The sequence below is a fragment of the Vulpes vulpes genome, chromosome 3 (assembly GCF_048418805.1).
Source record: "Vulpes vulpes isolate BD-2025 chromosome 3, VulVul3, whole genome shotgun sequence".
Lineage (NCBI taxonomy): Eukaryota > Metazoa > Chordata > Mammalia > Carnivora > Canidae > Vulpes > Vulpes vulpes.
In genome coordinates this window covers 103140510-103159170 of record NC_132782.1, presented here as the reverse complement: position 1 = coordinate 103159170, position 18661 = coordinate 103140510, and the positions used below count along the sequence as shown (strand labels likewise).

The 18661-nt window shown below is 50.3% G+C and overlaps 2 protein-coding genes across 7 annotated transcripts in view; one reads left to right on the top strand and one right to left on the bottom strand.

Annotated features, from left to right (window-relative positions):
- The window catches only part of BMERB1 (bMERB domain containing 1), a 113467-nt gene extending 109142 nt beyond the window's left edge, over positions 1–4325 (top strand). Inside the window, exons 5-6 of the mRNA XM_026003157.2 lie at positions 540–622; positions 3066–4325. Of these exons, the coding sequence (XP_025858942.1) occupies positions 540–622; positions 3066–3178 (196 nt within the window). The 3' untranslated portion in view covers positions 3179–4325. The remainder of the gene's footprint in view (positions 1–539; positions 623–3065) is intronic.
- A 9977-nt stretch (positions 4326–14302) lies between these two features.
- MARF1 (meiosis regulator and mRNA stability factor 1) overlaps positions 14303–18661 on the bottom strand; it is a 39244-nt gene continuing 34885 nt past the window's right edge. For all 6 annotated transcript variants that reach the window (XM_026003162.2, XM_026003159.2, XM_026003158.2 and 3 more), the window contains exon 27: positions 14303–16991. In XM_026003162.2, the coding sequence (XP_025858947.2) occupies positions 16747–16991 (245 nt within the window). In that variant the 3' untranslated portion in view covers positions 14303–16746. The remainder of the gene's footprint in view (positions 16992–18661) is intronic.

Sequence of the window (18661 nt, the reverse complement as noted above, 5' to 3'; positions counted from 1 at the left end):
CTCTAAGGCCTGGAATGCTCCTTGCGTGTCTCAGCCAGGATGGGTCCTCCGACTTCATTCCTGGTAAATTGCTGGAAGAGTTCAGGTGACCTGCTCTGGACACTTGCCACATACCTCGGGGGAGCACAGATGTCCAGGGTGACTTAAGGGTACCGGGTCAGGAGGGGTGTTACTCAGCTCGCCGAACCCCCAGCAAGAGGCTGAGTCTTACCATGGCCCTGCTTCTGCCCTGGGATCTCACCCTGGCCCCGGCGAGACTATCACTGCATTGTTGATATGTGTCTGTGCTTCAGAGCTTCTGTGCGTCATCAAATGCAACATGCACACACCATAGACACATAACACACAACAACATATGTGCACCATGCACACAGAACACAGAACAGCATTCCCATCCGCACGTAACACGCGGCATGCGGGCACTAGCCATAGAGCCCAACGCGTGGTCCCACACAATCTCTGGCTCCATTTCCTCAGTTCCTTGATGCTTTCCTTGCTTACCCTTCGTAACTCATGTCTTTATACACCTGTCTTCACAGGGAGCAAGAAGAAGACAAGGAAATGGCGGATTTCCTGAGAATCAAGTTAAAACCTCTAGATAAAGTAACCAAATCTCCAGCCAGTGAGTGTATCCATTATTCCTCCTCCTTCCCCCATCCAAGAGAAAACGAAATTTAAAAGAGATCCTGGAGCCATAGTGGGGGGACAATAAGATGCTTTCTAGAGATCAAACTTGGGCACACGGTGGCAGCAGGTGGGGCCAGCTTTGTGGGCATGCCACCAGTGAAGCTGCCCAGGCCCCGATGCCCAGAAGGGCACCATGCCTGCTTTCATGTTCTGCTATTGCTGTCTTGAGATTCTTAATAGTTTTGCAACAAGGGGCCCTGAGTTTTCATTTCACACTGGGTTCTGCAGACTGTGTTTCTGGTCCTGGCAGCCAATGTCCCTCTACCAATCACTGGTTTGGTGGATTTCTTAGGAGTTGTGTAACCACTGGGGCAAAAAGACGGGAGCTGAGGCTCAGGGAACTCCAGCCTCTGTTGATACCCAGAGCGAAAAGGGTTCTGTGTGACATAAGTTTGGGAAGTGCTGCGTATTTGACCCTGTCTTTGGTGCCAATGTCTATTAGCCTATAAAAGTGATAACAGGTCCTGCTGTCAAGGAACTGTCATCTCTTTGTTGGCCCAGTGAGGCCACTTTCAGTTGTAAGAAACGGATACCCAATTTAAATTTGCTGTAGCAAAAAAAGGGGATTTGTTGGAAGAAGAGCAAGAGGAACGAGCTTCAGGGACTGGACACTATTAGAATGCCCTCACTTCCCTTACGTTTCTATCTCTGCCCCTCATTGTATGTGAGCTTCATTTTCTCCTGCTACACAGGCCTTCTTCATAGGGCCTGAACTCCAGAACCATAGCTTAGCAGCAGCAAGACAACACCGTTGGTTCTACGTCCTGGTATCCAAACACATCAATCTCAGGGGCATATTCTGATTGGACCTTCTTGGATCATGTTCCCACTTCCTAGGCCATCACCATCATCAAGAGGCTGGGATACTATGGTTGGCCAGATCTGTGTTGCATGCCTACTTTTGTAGCCACAGGGACATCTGCTGTTATCACAGAGAAGGGACTGGAATTCTTGCTAGGAAGACAAAACCCAAAAGCCACCATCATCTACTATGGCCATAAACTCAGTTTTCCCTGACCATCTATTAACGTCCCTTGAAATGTGGTATAAAGTGCAAGGGTATAAAGGAAGAAGAAAGTCCCTTCAGCAAGCCTCTAATATGACAAGGCACAGGGCCCTTGGATCCAGTATCCTCAGTGGACTGTCTCTTTCATGGCAGGCCAATTAGAAAAATCTCACCTAGCAGTGTGGGGAAGGAGCAAGGAAAATTGCCTTTTATGCAGGGTTATCGATAGCCAAAAGAAATCTGGCAAGAAAATCAAAACACCAAGCTTATATCCTATGCAAGGGGCCAAGTGTTCAAATTTACTCTAATCATCTAGTGCTGGGATCTAAAGTTGAAAAATTAAAACAAGTATAAAACCAGTGAAATCTCTGGGACTCCAGCAAAGCAAATGCAAAACTGCTCAGTGGGGACACTTCCGCATCCCACAATATGTAACCCACAGATAAAACGACCTCTGTGAAGATGAGCTGTTAATAAAAATTCAAAACCCATGAAGAATTGAACCACCATGATTGGAGTCAGTAGCTGCCACAAGGAGAGTGGCTGCCCTCCCAAGAATCAGAGATAACAGACTACCTAAAAGAGGCAATATCGTAAGTGTATTTAAAATGATGAAAGAGATAAGAGAAGGGATAAAACCCAAAGTGAAATCGCAGGATGCCACGAGCAAAGAATTGGTAGATTTGCAAACAATTAGGTTTCTATAAAAATATATATATATATATATATATATATATATATATATATATACACACACATAGTCACAGAAGTAAAAACTCAGTAGATTAAACAGAGCTGAAGTGAGAATTCAGAAATTGGAAGGCAGAGCCGAGGAACTTAACCAGCAGGTAACACAAAGAGACAAAGAGATAGAAAATGCCTTCCAAAACATGGAAGAGAGAATAGGAAGGTCCAACTTCCTTCTCATAGGCATTCCAGAAGGGGGGCAACAGGGAACAAGAGAGTTGGAGGTATCTGAAAAGATCACGTTACGGCCACTTTCCAGGACTGAAAGACATGAATCCCCAGATTAAAGTGACTTGGACAAAATTTCCCATTTATCGGTTCACCAGATGCTTTGAAAGCCAGACCCTGTGCCAGGCGTGGCAGATACAATAGCAAAGAGAACTGAATAGGATTAGAGCTGAAGACTGTGATTGGCGGGGGTGGGGGGTGGGGGGATGGGGGTGGGAACAGGCTTCGGAACCGTCTAAAAACACACAGCCACTCTCTGCACCTGTGGAGCTGAGCAAGCCTGGCTAGGGGTCGGGATGGGGCAGGGGCTGCAGGTGGTCAAGGGGCTCTCCTTATATCACCTCTTCCCCTCTCTCCCTTTCTCCCTCTCCCCCTCCACGCTCCTACCCTGCTGCAGGCTCTCGAGCAGAGAAGAAAGCAGAGCCCCCACCTAGCAAGCCCACAGTGGCCAAGACCGGCCTGGCACTCATCAAGGATTGCTGTGGGGCCACCCAGTGCAATATCATGTAGCCCCCCATGTGGGGTGCCCCGGGGCCACGGGGACCCCCCCACCCTCCTGTCTTCATAGCCCCCATTTCACCGGGGGCCTGAGAGCTCTCCAAGGCGGAAGGGGTTGAAGGCCAGCCTGTGACTGCCACCAGGGGCCGTGGGCGTGGCGGGCGGGCCCGACCGCCCTGTACAGAGTGTAGCAATAGGGAGTCCCTCACCGTCGCATGGCCCCCCACCCCCCAGAGCATGCCAAACCCAGGAGTCTGTCTCACTGTTTATCCAACCACCAGGAAAGATCCTTCCTTGAAAAAGTATGTCTCCACTTCTATCTATCTATATCTAACCCACCGTGCGAATGATCTGGACGAGGGGCACGATCCCCAGGTGTGTATAGTCGTGACTTTTCAACAATCCAGCACCACGTCGGACACATGCCTCATCCACCCTCGTAGCTCTGCTATCCGGCCAGCCCCAGATGGGCACAGCTCCCGCCCCCCTGTCTGTCCCCTCCCAGGGGCTGTGTTCTGGAGGCCTCCACTCAGCCCAAGACTGTGGAGACTCGAGGGCCCATCTGTAAAGGCTGAGCTCGTGTGTGGTGTCGTGGTTACATCTCCTGCTTCCTCCCCTCCCGTGTCTGGGCACAGTTCACATCCAGAATGTGTCCGTTTGCTCTTGGCCCTTCCTTCCCTTGCAATGTGTGCCCCAGATGTGTGGAGCACAGCGGGGATGAGGGCCTGGGCTGGAGCCCAACCAGCACTCGGAAGAGGTAGCGGAAAGCTAGAGGCTCCAACACCGGGCAAGGGCAGGCTGAGAAGGGGCCCCAGAGCAGATGCTGCCTCGGGTGCCCTCCACCCACTGGGGGCCCACTGGAGGGAGTGCCAACAGGACACACAAACCAGCCTAACACACAGACCTCCGTAAACATCAGCGGCAGCGGGCGGGAGAGGTGGCCTGACCCAACCGTGTCCCATCGGTCGGTGGTGTGTTTCAACCAGCCTAATAATTCCACCTGTGTAACTTGATGTACATTTGCTACAGCCAGCTCGGCGCAGCCCGTGTGACCTCTCTGTACGTGTGCCTGTCGTGACCGGCCTAACATAGTTAGCCTAACTCAAGATTCGCTGATGTGCAATCATCCATCGGAGAAAATAAAAGTGGAAACCACGTACACAGCATTTTTAACGTTTTTTTACTTTTTCTCTTGATTCTGGAAGTCATCCATGTACATAGTAAACCTTTTAAAAGTATAGAAAGTATAAAGAAGTTTCTTGTTTTCTGTTTGTATCTCCACAAATTTTCCAGCTCGAGACCTTGCTGCCCTTTTGGCAGGTTTCCTTTCATGCATTTTTTTCCTCCCACAACAACCGGCATCATATTGTATCATCTTATAACCAGTTTCTTTTTTCATTGAGCATTAGATCACTATCATTTTCCCACATCATCAAGAGTTCTTTGTAACAAACACTCCTCACAAATATTTACAACGGCTGCTCAGTAATCCATCTCGTGGCTATGCCATAATCTATCTAACCCTTATCTTACTATCGGACATTTAGATTGCTTCTACTTTTTAGTATTATTAAGAATGTCATGGGGCACCTGGGTGGCTCATTGGGTTGGGCCTTGGCTCAGGTCATGATCCTGGGGTCCTAGAATCGAGTCTTACATCGGGCCCCATGCTCAGTGTGGAGTCTGCTTCTCCTTCTCCCTCTGCTTCTTCCCTACTCATGCTTTCTCTCTCTCAAATAAATAAATAAAATCTTAAAAAAAAAAAAAAAAAAAGAATGTCAAGATAAATACCCTGGGGGATAGAGCTGTATCTGAATTTCTGATTTTTCCTTAAGATAAAAGTAAAGTTCTTAGGTCACCTTTTTCAAAAATATTTGTAAACCAAAAGTTAATCTGAAGGTCTTTCAAGTCGCAGCAGCTTTGCAGTTGACACAAATATCTCTGACTGAGGACCCCAGAGCCTTGGGATCCATGGCTCTCCCAGGGGGCAGCACACCCTCAAACCCTGCCCCCATCTTGGATGTGTTTGTGCCTCAGTCCAAGCTTTGGCCTACACCACACTTCCTGCCACTCTGAAGCCAAAGAGTGTGCCTTAGGCCACTGCCTGTGCCACCACATTGGCTTCAGGGGACCCTTTGGCCTCCTTCACTGCCCTAGACCAAGCATGAAGCCAGACTCTGTGAGCTTCCCAGGATGCGACGATAACATGTTACTTCAACCAGAGTGGCTTAAAACAACACAAGTGTACCCTCTCACTGTTCCGGAGGCCAGAGGTCTGGAATCAAGGTGTTGGCAGAGCCATGCTCCCTCTGGAGGCTCTAGGGAAGAATTCTTCACCACTCCCAGCTCCTGGTGACTCTTGGCAATCCTCGGTGTTCCTTGCCTTGGCCACCCCAGTTTCTACCTCTGTCTTCACATGCTTTTGTCTTTTGTGTATGTGTGTCTATGTTCCATCCTCTTCTTCCAAGGTTCGCCTACAACCCAGAATGCTTTCCTGTAGATCCTTAGCTTAATGACTTCTGCCAAGACCCTTCTTCCAAATAAGGTCACACTCTGGGATAGCAAGTACACCTGAATTTGGGGGGAATGCTATTCAAGCCACTCCACACATGCTTCCCATTCTTGCAATAAAAATCCAGGCTGCAAAGGGTCTGCCCCTCTTCCTCCTTTGTAGGAAGCATGAGTCTGGAAGGCCTGACCTCAGACCAATTAGAGAGCAGTCACTCACTGATCCAACGAGCCAAAGGAGATCGAAACCCTCATAAAAATCCTGCCTCTAGTACATCCCTGGAGCCCTGGGGTACACCTAATTTATGTTCCTGCTATTTCTATTGATTTATTTTAAACAAACAAAAAAACCTTCCACCATTTATTTAGGATTTCACACAAGAGCAGAAGAAAGTAATCATTCAAGATGTTCCCAGATCACCAGGGCTGCCTGCAAAGCCAGGAAACCTTGCAGATCCAGACACACTCGTTTTGGAAGCTGGAGCAGGAAGGATACAACTGGAGAAACATTTACTGAGAGCCACATGTGGATTTTCTCTAAAGTCCCTCACATGGCCCCCAGAAGCAGATGCTCTCGTCATTTCCACCGTACAGATGAGGAAGTGGCCCCAAGTCCTTTGAGCAATGCCCTAGGAGTTGGTGGTGGGAGCCCACCACCTAGGAGTTGGGATGAATGGTTGGGCCATTCATCCCAACTCTCCTCCTGTAGACTCAAGAGGCCTTCCTTTTCCCTTCAGAATTGAAACAAATCTCTCCCATTACCAACCAACCAACCAGCACTCCATCCCATCTTTCCCTGCAGCCACCACTTCTTTCTCCATCTTCACGGCCTTACGTGTTGAGAATTGTCCGCCATCTTGCTATCTTCATTCCCTCATCTCTACTCCTGTGCTCATCCTATTTCAGCCTGGTTTCTGTCACTCTCTTATCCCTGACCCCTCTCATTGGGGATGTCACCATGCGGTTATGTAGGGAAGGAAAAATCCATTCCTTTATTCTACTTAGGTTCTTCAACTTGGTCCCTTTCCATAAGACTGCCCAAAGAAGAACAAGAGAAAAGCAATCAGGAGTGTATGAACACAGGCGTTGCACGAGTATATGTGGGAGCACGCAGCAACCCAAAGAGGTCTTTAGAACTTGAACTTACAAACCATTTGAACTAAAAGGAAAAGGGGTTTGGTGCCTCTGTTGGGGTGGCAAGTTGTGGGGAGGGGCCCAGGAAGAGTATGGTAAACAGTGGTTGCATGGTAAGGTTTGTTATGCAGATTTAAGACTTGCCTTCACTGATCAGACTCCTCCTCTTCCTGGTGTGTGAGAGCCAGACACCTTTTACAAATGGAAATTTCCTTTATAAATGGAGATTGCAAAAATAAATAAATAAATGGAGATTGCCTTTCTGAAAGGAGAGCTTTCCCTGCACTAGTTGGTTCTCAAGGGCCTTTAGCTCAAAATAACCCATATGCCAAGGCGCAGCATTTCTTGGGGTGGCCTATTCTGGCGCCCGGCATTTACATCCACTCCATGCAGTCGGCCCTCATGCTAGCTCTCTGGAGTGTGTTAGAGCCCACTGATGACACTGCCAACATGCCCTTTCTCTAGGGGAACCTCCTAGCACCCAGGAGAACCTCTATCCAGTCTCCTTTCTTTCTTGACCTCTGGGCCTGGCTCTCAGCATTCTGCTCTTCCTCCCTCCTGGCCTTGGTAAATGGCCTTTGCACCCCGACTGCTCCTGGATTCTCTCCTTCACCTAGAACTTTCTCCAGTCCTCGGACCCACTTCCCTGCTGCCTAGACTCTCCATCTGAAACCAGAGTAGGCACATCAAATGTGACAGGTCCTATACCAGGGGCCAGCCCATGGTCCCATCACCTGTTTTTTGTAAATTGTGTTATACTGGCAGATAACCGAGAGCATTTGTGTATATATCATCTCCGGCTGCTTTTGTGCTACAATAGCACAGTTGAGTACTTGTGACAGAGACTGTGTGGCCAGCAAATCCTCAGATATTTACTCTGGCCCTTTCTGAAAAAGTTGGCCAACCCCCATCCTAAACTTTAGCCTCAGCTTCCTCTGCTATTTCCCATCTCAAAAAAGATTATCCTAGGACTTGACCTTGACTCATCTGTCCCTCCTCAAATCCACACAACTGCCAAGTCCTTAGCTTCTGCCCAATGAGTTTCCCTAGCGTCTGTTGCACACCACCACACCCCCAGTGTAATCACCATCATCTTTTGCTTGATCAACCTCGGACCTCTGAGCTGGGCTCCTTAGCACCTGGTCAGTCCTACACAGCGGCCAGCCGGCTGCCTTTCTGAATAATACAGACCTTATTGTCATTCCCCTCTTTAAAACGGTGCCCATGGGCAGCCCGGGTGGCTCAGTGGTTTAGTGCCTGCCTTCTGCCCAGGGCATGATCCTGGAGACCCGGGATCGAGTCCCACATCAGTCTCCCTGCGTGGAGCCTGCTTCTCTCTCTGCCTGTGTCTCTGCCTCTCTCTCTCTCTGTGTGTCTCTCATGAATAAATAAATAAAATATTTAAAAAAATAAAACAGTGCCCACATCTTCAGGTTGAAATCCAGGCTCTCTCATGTGGATGACAAGGCCCTCTGGACCTAGCCCCTCCCCACATCCCTGGCCCCATCACATCCACTCGCCTGTTGTGCAGGGGGCCACCGAAGTTTTCTGAGGTTTTTATGGTTCTTCTGGCTATGCCGCCTGTCGACATCTCTCCTGGGCCCTCACACATTACTCTCCCTGCCAAGAACTTCTCAGATTCCCTGCCAGTTCTTTCTCTAGCTCTACCTGTGCGCCACGCTGAAGCCAAAATGACCTTCCTAATGTGCGAACCTGGCCGGTTTCCAGCTCTCTTGCACCTGCCCCCACTCTTGCAGTAAAGTCTTTGGGCTGGGGCCTGGTTTGCCAAACCTTAATGTGATCAGCACCTCCAGGGCCTTTCCACCCTCCGGCTTCACCATTCCTCCAGCCTCACACCCTTGCTCACACTATCATTTAAGGGAACAAGCAGTAGGAGCAGCTGGGCAGGAAGAAGAAACACCTGGCATTGTCAGAGAGGGGATGTTCTTCAGCATCTAAAGTGACCCGGGGATCATGTGACTTTAAAAACCTCATGGAAAGGGCCCAAGGGATGTTGCAATACGATGGGGTTGGTGGGGGGACGCCTGGGTGGCTCAGCAGTTGAGCATCTGCCTTTGGCTCAGGTTGTGATCCCGAGGTTCTGGGATCAAGTCCCACATCAGGGTCCCCGCAGGAAACCTGCTTCTCCCTCTGCCTGTGTCTCTGCCTCTCTCTCTGTGTCATTAATTAATTAATTAATAATAAATAAATATATTTTTTTGAAGCATGGGGTTGGTGAGCAGTTTCAGCAAGGTGCTGGCATGGAAGTCAGATGCATCAGGCAGGAGAGTGCCCCCTCACCTACTGTTCCATCACAGTGGGGGAGAGGCCATCTCTCCCATTTGGCAGATGGGACAACAGAGGCTCAGCAAGGGAAGATGATTAGCCCAAGTTCACACAGCATGTCCGTGGGAGAGCGAAGACCTGAGTCTGAGAGCACGGTGAGAGCTGGGCTCAGTGTGTTTCTTTCTCATTTCAAACCCCAGCAGCCTCGCACCCCATTCCCTGTTGAGCCGTCCTCAAATGGAGGGGAGTCACGACCACACCTGCAGCAGCTGAGCCTTTTCTAAACCTTTCTGTTCCGCCCGTGGTGGCTGGACAGCCCTGAGCTGTAGGAATGCACCAGCTCAGCTTGAATGCAGCTTGAGAAGCAGCAGTTACAATGCACCCACTGCCACCAGCCAAGGCTCAGACACCTGCCACCACTAACAGGACCGCAGGGTGGGCGTCATGGGCTGGGGTAAGACAGGACGGCTGGCTTGAAGAACAAGTGGCAGGTCATTTTTCCATCCTTTCACGTGTTTAATTCCACTAGTGAGTGTTGCACATGGCTGGTACCAGGGAACACGGATGAACCAGATGAGGGGGGTGGGTCCTGCCTTCCTGTAACCTGTCTAGTGAGGGAGATGGGCACCGAACAGGAGGACAGGGGTAGCCCTCCTCAGTGGCGGTAGATCCGAACAAGACCTGCTGACCAGCAGGATTAGCAAAAGGGAAAGCAATCTAGAAGGTGATGAAGGGCTTCGGCTTGGAGTCAGCCTGCCTGGGTGAAAATCCCCCTGAAGCCCTCCCTGTGGGAGCCTGGGTGATCCCTTCTGCTCTCTGCACCTCAGTGTCCAGACCCGTAAGACGGAGAGAACACTGGGGCATCAATGCGACGTCAACCGTGCAGGACAGGCTCAGGGCAATGCACGTAGTAAATAATGTCCTTAGAACAGCAGGCTGTTACTGGCCACAGCTGAAGGTAAGGAGCTGCGTGATCAGAAGGTTGCTCAGGTTCAGGAATTTCTGGGGGAGAGGGTAAGACCCACTGGGTCCTGCGCCCATGAAGCTGGCAGTGAGCAGACTTGGGAATAGGATGTGGTGACAAAGGTTGCTGTAACCTGTCAGCTGGAGCCCCAATCCACGTGCTTCCCTAAGATGTTGGCACCTGCCCAGGCCTACAGCCCCCACCACTGGTCACCCGCGACCTGGCCTGCGCCACCACGAGCTCTGCACACCCCTCACATCCCTTCCCTTGGCTGTGCCCTCCTCCACCCGCTGAGTCCCACGTGGAACTCACCTCCTTCCCCAACTCACCACAGAAACCGAGCTGCACAGAGCCTCAGGACACAAAGCCGACCTTCCAGAACGTCTATGGAGGTGGGTGCGGGTCTGCATCACAGCCGCACACACTGGTGAGGACCCACCGCTCCTTTTCCCACCAGCTTTGCCACCAGCCACCGTAGGGCCCACCTCTGTGTCCCCAGGCCTCCTCGTGAGCAATTTCCCTCCCACTTTAATAGGAACAATTCAGCTCCTTCTGGGCTGCTCACACTAACCCAAATCCAGGTCCCCGGGCCCACTACCCACACCAGGGTCTATTCCTCTGCCAATAAGGTGTCTGCAACTCATTGCCCCTCTGACCACAGGAGCAGCAGGTGCAGCGGTTTTGAGTTTTGCTAAACAGTGGTGGGGTTGTGGACTTCTGTTCTACTGGGAGAGTGGTGAGTGCAGAGGCCTCAGGAGCATGGGAGGGGACAGCTGCCTGAATCTGGGGTTCGGGGACGTCCCTGAAGGAGGGCACACCTCTGCAGCGAGACGCAGCTCGGAGAAAAGTTGGAGGAGGTGAGGTTGGGGTGGGGACAGAGGCCGCCTGGGGCTGCCAACCCCGCAGTGGGATGCTCTGGATTGTAAGTCACCAAAACAGAAGCCAAAGAGGCCAGAACACAAGAGGATTTCCTGGCTCCTGCCTCGGCTGAGATCAGGGGTTCAATCAACCCACTGGGCCCAGGGGTTCAAGTGCTGTCACCTGGACTCCGTGTTTGTCTGCCTCCGTGCCTGCCTCCCTCGGGCTGGCTTTATCCTGGGCAGGGTCTCCAGCAGCAGCTCTGGGCACCCGTCCTGGGGCCTTCTTGGACCCCACCATGGGGTCGGCAGGCCTGGCTTGCGTTATGGTAAAAGGTAAACTGAGGCATGTGAAAAATGTTAAGCTCACTTGAACGAAAATCAATTCGAATGAGGCAACATCCAAAGGAACAGAGAGGTGGGATGCCTGGGTGGCTCAGCGGTTGAGTGTCTGCCTTCGGCTCAGGAATCTGATCCCAGATTCCCCGGATCGAGTCCCGCATCGGGCTCCCTGCATGGAGCCTGCTTCTCCCTCTGCCTCTCTCTGTCTCTCATAAATAAAAATCTTAAAAAAAAAAAAAAATGAAGCAGAGAGGAAGGCTCTCTGAGGAGCTGTACAAAAGGAAAGCCTTTCATGGGCAGGAGGGAGCAGGGGCGGAAGGTACACTAGGCCAACGAGCAGGCTGGTCATCGTGAGGCTGCTTTCCTTTAGGGGACCCCAGGGGCCTGTCAGGCAGATTACCTGACTAGTGCTGATTCTGATTCCTGGGAGCCCCGAAATTGTAGCAAAGTCTTGGTTCAGTGGTACGGAGCTCAGCATAAACAATTCCATTTTGGGCCTCTTGTCCTGTTTTTTGTTTTTTTTCTTTTTAACAGTCCCATGACAGGCCCAGTATTACTTTGCTGGGTCAGAGAGGCTGGTTCTCTGCTTCACCCCCACTGCCCCCCGTTCCCATCTGTAAACGTCAGTGCAGAGGTGGAAGGTGGGTGGACTGGAAGGCAGTCCATCAGGGCCCTCGCAGCTTTGAAACGTGGCTGCTGACCCTCTCTGATGCTTCAGCCCGGGATCCAGCCACTCACTCCAGGATCACGGAGGAGCCCGAGGCTTCCTTCTACCTGAGGGATGTTGGCAAGGAAGATGGGAAGGCACTTCCTTGACTAGGTTACATTCTGTGAGGCTCCCTCCTAGCCGACTAGAGGTTATTCTTGTGGGTTCAATGAGCTAAGGTGTCATTTTTTATTTTTATTTTTTTTAAGGTGTCATTTTGAGGGAGCCCATGTGGCAGGGAACTGTGGACGGCCTCCAGGGCTTGCAGGCGGCCTCCAGGGTTTGCAGGTGGCCTCCAGGGATTGAAGGCGGCCTCCAGGATTTTCAGGTGGGCTTCATTCAGGGTTTGCAGGTGGGCTCCAGAGATTGCAGGTGGGCTTCAGGGTTTGCAGGTGGCTTCTAGCTGAGAGCCAACCAAACTTGGGGCCCTCTTTCAGGACGGAGGGCAGTGGGGAGAAGTTGGGAGGCTCAGGACTCGGAGTCCGTGTGTAAAACCGTATTCTCCTCACATAGGGAGGTGACACTTGAGAACAGAGAGGTCTTTCCTGATTCCACATCTGGGCCACACGCCAGATTCAGAGGCTGCTAACACCGAGGGCAGGGGCCCCGCACTCACTGTGAGCGACCTCAGAAACTCTGAGGGAGGCAGGATGGGAGGTGGGAGTGGGGCCTTCTCCCGCGTCAGGCCCTGCAGCTGGGAAGGCTTCTGGGCAGAGGTGGAAGGAGAGGCCTTCCTGTGAGCTGCCTGCAGCGGACGGAGAAGATGGTACCACTGTGCCCTTGGCCACCACAGGACTCCTGGCCACTTCACACTGTGGTGGTGGCTCTTGAGCTTCCACCTGCATGCGCTTCCTCTTGCCTCCTCTGCACTGAGTGCCCCATTTCCAAGTCTTTCCTTCCCAGAAAATGGGAATTCTTCTTGTCTGGCTAAGAAACATCCTGGCCCTCGGTTTCTGACTTGAGAGCTTCTGGGTTCCTGTCCCCGCACACCTGCAAAGTGAGTGGTTCTCTCTGTCCTGCCATTTCCATCATTAGCTGACTGTGTCCCATAGGTAATCAGCTGTTTCCTCCTACTTCCCAGGGCTGTCTTCCTCCCAGGGAGAGACTAGAACTTTCCTGGCAAAGTGTTGATTCAAACATATTGGCTCGGTCTGTCCCCAAAGAGTGGCATTAGGTGACACTGATGCTGTTAACACAGCCAGGAGACTGGCTATCTTGGGAGCGTGTGAAGTGCAGGTCGAGCAGGCAGTGGCGGGGCCACGCCGAGGGTTGGTTTCTGGGGCAGTGAGTCAGGGTGGCTGTTCCTCCCACAGTCCCAGAGCTAATGTGTGACCTGTCCAGTCTGCGGAGCATGGTCACTGATGGGGGAGGCAGCAGGGACGCTTCTGAGCCATGACTTGGTCTCTGCCCACGGGAAGCTGCTAGAAAGCAGAGAAGAGAAATCCCAGAGCACCGCGCTCCTCATGGTAGAGGGAACAGCTAGGGCAAAGCATCGGGACCCAGGTTCTAGATGTCAACACCCATCTCCTGAGCACAGACAGGTTTACCTGCGCTCAGCCGGCCCCCTTCGAAGCCACCACCTCTGGACCATGTGGGAACACACAGAGAAAGGCAAGGCCCCACTGCAAACCCATGTCCAGACCTACAAAACTACAAAACTACAAAAGGGGCACAGTGGCAGCTCAAGTTTTTCTGGAAGATCTGCTACCATAAAAGACGACCAGAAAGGACGGCCAAAAGTCTTTAAGAGCTTTTTAGTGTTGCAATTAAAAAAATTGTTCTTCATGAAGAAGCAATTTAGCCAAACATTCAAGTATCTTCTAGGTCCTTTCAGATTCTCGCACGGGGATGGGGGGAGTGGGCAGGGTGGCAGGGAGTGTCACAGTGGTGTCAGAGGAAGGGCTTCACAGTGGAGTCTGTGAAAGGGGTCTTTTCCAAATGGGCTTATTGGAAAGGCATGCCTGGCAGTGACAAAAAAATAAGGCGGCCTGCAAAATGGATTTCTCTTACAGGGAGAGAGATCCAAGGGATTTATCTCAGGTTTATGAACAGAGGGGCTTGTAGTTACTGTATTTGCCCCACATGTGTTCATACACCGGAACTCGGCTGGAAACCTTGGAGGGTCCTAACCATGCCAGTGGGAGGGCAGCATTAGTGCAGACACCTGCCAGCGCCGCGTGCTAAGTGAAAAGGGCCCCTAAACTGTCAGGCCAATCCACTCTCTCCAACAGCTGGATTTTCAGAAGGGGTGAGAAGTTGGGGGGAACCCAAGGTGAAAAGAAGACCAGACCGGATGGTCCCTCCACTCAGACAAGTCACAAAGATTTGGAAAACTCGAATTAGATGCTTGCTTCGTAAAGTTTATTGACAACTGTTTGGTCCCAACACACAAAACAGCACTTGAACCACAAAAAAAGTGTTCAAACAAAGTAGACGGTTAAGAAAAAAAAAACATCTCTTCCCCCAAGCCCAATCTGAAACAAACAGTGCAAGATGGGAAAGGGGGTTGTGGTGGTAACTTTTTCTTTTTTTTTTTTTTTCCTTTAAACAGATATATCTAATCTGGTACATCTTTCCACCCAGAAATAAAGAATTTCTTTGTCTTAATTCTCATACATTATTTTGTCACATCATTTAATTAAGCCTCTGGATAAAAAAATAGATAGCAATCAGACTGGCCATTTGTGGAGTACATCACAGACACAACAAGCTCACGCCATATTCTCTTATCTTCCAGCAGCGACTGTTAGGGCCACACACGCGTCCCAGACTGACTGGCGATCCCAGCAAACAGTTCGGTTCGGCCACACTCCCATGACAGTGCGCGCCTGCAGGCTCTGTTGCCCAAAGCAGCTGCTCTGAGACTGTTCCTCGTGACTTGTAATGGTACCTCTGACGTTTTTAGAATCAATCCCGCATATGCGAGCAAAACTAAAGTCCCAGAGTGCAAATTCAGCCTTAAGAAGTCTCAGAATAAGGCAACTGAGGTTCTCAACACCAACTTTATCACACTGTTTAAAAGCTTCTTAAAAAGAAAAAAAAAATTGCACATCGGCATTTGACTTCCTGCCGTACGTACTATGTCTGTAGAAGAAATGCCTTCATTCGTAGAGGATTCGCACAGGGCCATAATGCTTGGAAGGCTTTTCCAGTGTTGTTCCATCTTGACTGGGGCCATGTGTGAAGAACTGGGAAATCACTGGCTTCATTTTAAAGATTTTGGGGAACAAAAACCTGACTTGTAAAAATCTCTCTTATAGCCCTTGTTTTGTGGCATTTTATCAAAATGCTGGCTATGAAATCAGAGCCCATTTTCTGGCTTTCTAGAAATTACAGAATATAAACATTTTCCCCAAAAGAAACCATCTCAGTAGTGGAAGACCTTATGCCAACTGGTTCTTTCTGCTCTATGAATGAATCCGCCTTTTTGCCCAACAAATACAACCCATTGTAAATGTCAGGTTTCTCCAGGAGGGGTGGGAGGCCACCCGTCACCGGATGCCTCTGCCACCTCGAGGCGAAGCTCGGTCCACAGGGCAGTGCTCCCTCGTAAGGCTGGCTTTTCCCAAATGCCAACATCAGACACCACAAAAAACCCAACATGCTTCCAACTGCGAGAAGTAACAGTAAAAGCAGATGCTATTAAAAGACACTGAGCCAACATAGACACACACGCGCACACACACACACACACTTGCTCACACTCCACATAAAGCTTCCCAGCTACCAAAACCAGGTTTAAAATTACAAATACAAGGTTAAGATGATCAACCTTGGCCTTCACACGTATAGATAGAATTTCTGTCTCTTCCTAGTGGAAAGAGTATCGATATCGCTCCTGTCAAAGCACCTTGCCCCTCAGCTCTGATTTGTAATTTATGCATTTCATGCATATTTTAGAAAATCAGGCTCTCTTCCCAACATTGCCGCTTGACACACAATACTGTGTGCTGGAATTCAAATGCTGACTTTAAATTCATGACACCAAGACCATCTCCTTTTCCTTAACCTAAATCCGTATCACACTGGAACGTTAACATAAAAGGGAAGCTTAAAACATCCTCAACGTTCTAGAAAGCTCTGACATGGCACCCCGAAGTGGAAACATTTTTAAAAATTTGTGATGAAGTCACATTTGTCAACTACAGACATAGTTCAATAAGACAAACAAGGCACGCTTACAAGTCACATGGACGCCAGGAACCTTCACACCCAACCTGAAAATACATTCTCCCCACCTCGCCTGCCCTTCTGCTTCCGCGTAGGAACACGCAGGGCCGTGGAGCAGGCTTTGCTGCATCACACACTCTGCACTGGATTCATACTGTCTGGAAACACCAGCAAGCAAAGGCTGAGAGGCTTTCTTATGCTACATGTAAGACTCTACCACGGATGTGGCTTGAATGGAAGTAAAACCATTCCTTCTGAGTTCTCACTGCTTTCTTCTCACAGAACACCATTACATTTCATAATAATTCAAAAAAATTTGGTAAGATATATATATTAAGGATTCCTTAACAAATGCCAAGAGGTTTTTGGGTGTTTTTTTTTTTTTTTTGGCTTGTTTTTTCCAAATAATTAGGAGAGAAGAAAAAGAAACACTTCAGCTCTAAGCTGTGTTCAACGTAAAAGAAACAAAACGTTATGGGATACATCTAAAGATGAAGTAAGTGGCTTCTAGGGGGTCTGCATTCAAACAGAAAAGGCTGTGTTTTCTGAACCCACTTTTGTGTGCAGAATCAGACAGTGTTTCCCCATCCTAATTCTATGTTCAAAACGCGAGTCAAAGCTTGGTTATAGGTGCAAAGGAAAAATTGGCTGCCAATTTTACTCTATTTTTGGGTTGCTTTTTGGCTGGGCTTTCCACGGGGTCCTTGCTGGGCAGTGACTCTGAGGTTTCCGAGGAGGGGCAGGGAGGCACTGGGTCAGCTGCTGAGATGCCAGAGGAGCTGGAGTCTGAGGCTGGGTGGTTGTTCTTTATTGGTACTGGGATTTCAATTTTCTCTGCTTGGTTTAAAATCATAATTTCTGTAAAGACAAAAAAGCAACACATTCAGTTCTAAGACCTATAAGATGTGCTGGGTTTTTAGTTTCTCCCTCATATTATTTCAAAAAATATTCTTAAAGTCACCCACCAAACATCATGCCCTTGTTGCAATTACATACCAGTCACATGGCCAACATGTTACGTGAGTCAGATATTTATAGATACACTGTACCTCAGCTTTCTCTGGAATTACAAAGTTTTAGAAAGCTTCATTTTGGGCTATAACTCCATGGGCAATGGTGTAGAAATATCACCCACCTCCCCACCCCCCATGTGGATTATTTGCCCATTCATTCTGTCAGGTAAAGATAGGACATGACCCTCACGGGACCTAAAGACTCTCCCCTGAGGGGATCCCTGAGTGGCACAGCGGTTTAGCGCCTGCCTTTGGCCCAGGGCACGATCCTGGAGACCCGGGATCGAATCCCACGTCGGGCTCCCTGTATGGAGCCTGCTACTCCCTCTGCCTCTCTCTCTCTGTCTCTTTGTGTCTATCATGAATAAATAAATAAAATCTTAAAAAAAAAAAAAGAAAATATATATTAAAAGAAAGACTCTCTCCTGACACAGGGCTTCAGTGTCAGGAAGCCCTGGCCTGTACCGCTGACAGAGGACTATACCCTGCGTGGCTCTAAGGTGGGCAGGGACAAGGAGAGATATGCACAGAGTCAGAATCACCCTCAAATATCCAGGCAGTGAAGCACAGCCATCTCCCCTGTGTTTACAGGCTGCTCTTCCTCTGGTCGAGCCCCAGGTACTGGGCGTGCCGCGCACACACAGCCAATTTTGCTAGAGATGTCATGTACCTCAGACTCCCACTGCGTGCGCCAGGGGCCCTGGCACCAGAGGCACAGAAAGGCCAGAGTGACGGAGGGATGCAGATTCCCAGCTCCCTTCTCAGGCGGGCACTCGGGAGAAGTGCGGACAGAACTGCCCAAGCCAGAGAGTAGATCTCTCTTTCTGGTCACATGTGGATAGACGCTGAACTCACGTGGACTAAATGCACCAAAGCCACAGCCTGCGCGGGAGGCTGGAGTTGGTCTCGTAACAACTGCAGCCTCCTAGGGGAGCCCTCTCCTGCTTCTGCCACAGGTTATATCTCCCAGGAGCAGAAGCAGGTTTGAGTTTCCCCACCTCCTGCTTTCCAGCCTCAGTTCTTTCATGGGGCAACACGAGGCTGTTTCCCCTGGAAACAAAAGCAGAGCGGAGAAGAACTCATTGTGACAGATGAGGGAAGGGCCTGGACAGAGCAGGTGGGCCATCCTCTCCGGAGGTGAGGCAACACAGCAGCAAGACAGGAGGCCTGGGGTTCAAATCCCAGCTCAGCCACTTCCCAGTCCAGCAGCCTGGGCCTGGTGTGGTCTCTGGCGGCAGGCCAAGCTGCACCAGCCCACGGTGCCCTACGCTGCAGGGCTGAGGTGAGGAGGAGGCAGGAGTGTGCCTGTGAGCCTTAGCGCAGGATCGGACACAAGGGGGCCACCCAAGGCAGGCACCAGGTCGATACCCTCAGCAGTGGACTTCCTGTCCCTTCTCAGCTCACCTGTGCAGGGCCCTCCCTCCCCTGCTCATACCCCAGGGGGCCCCAGTACCAGAGCAGTCACTCAGCTCTGCGCCAGACCGGAGCTGCTGTGCCTTTAGAAGGCCCAGGAAG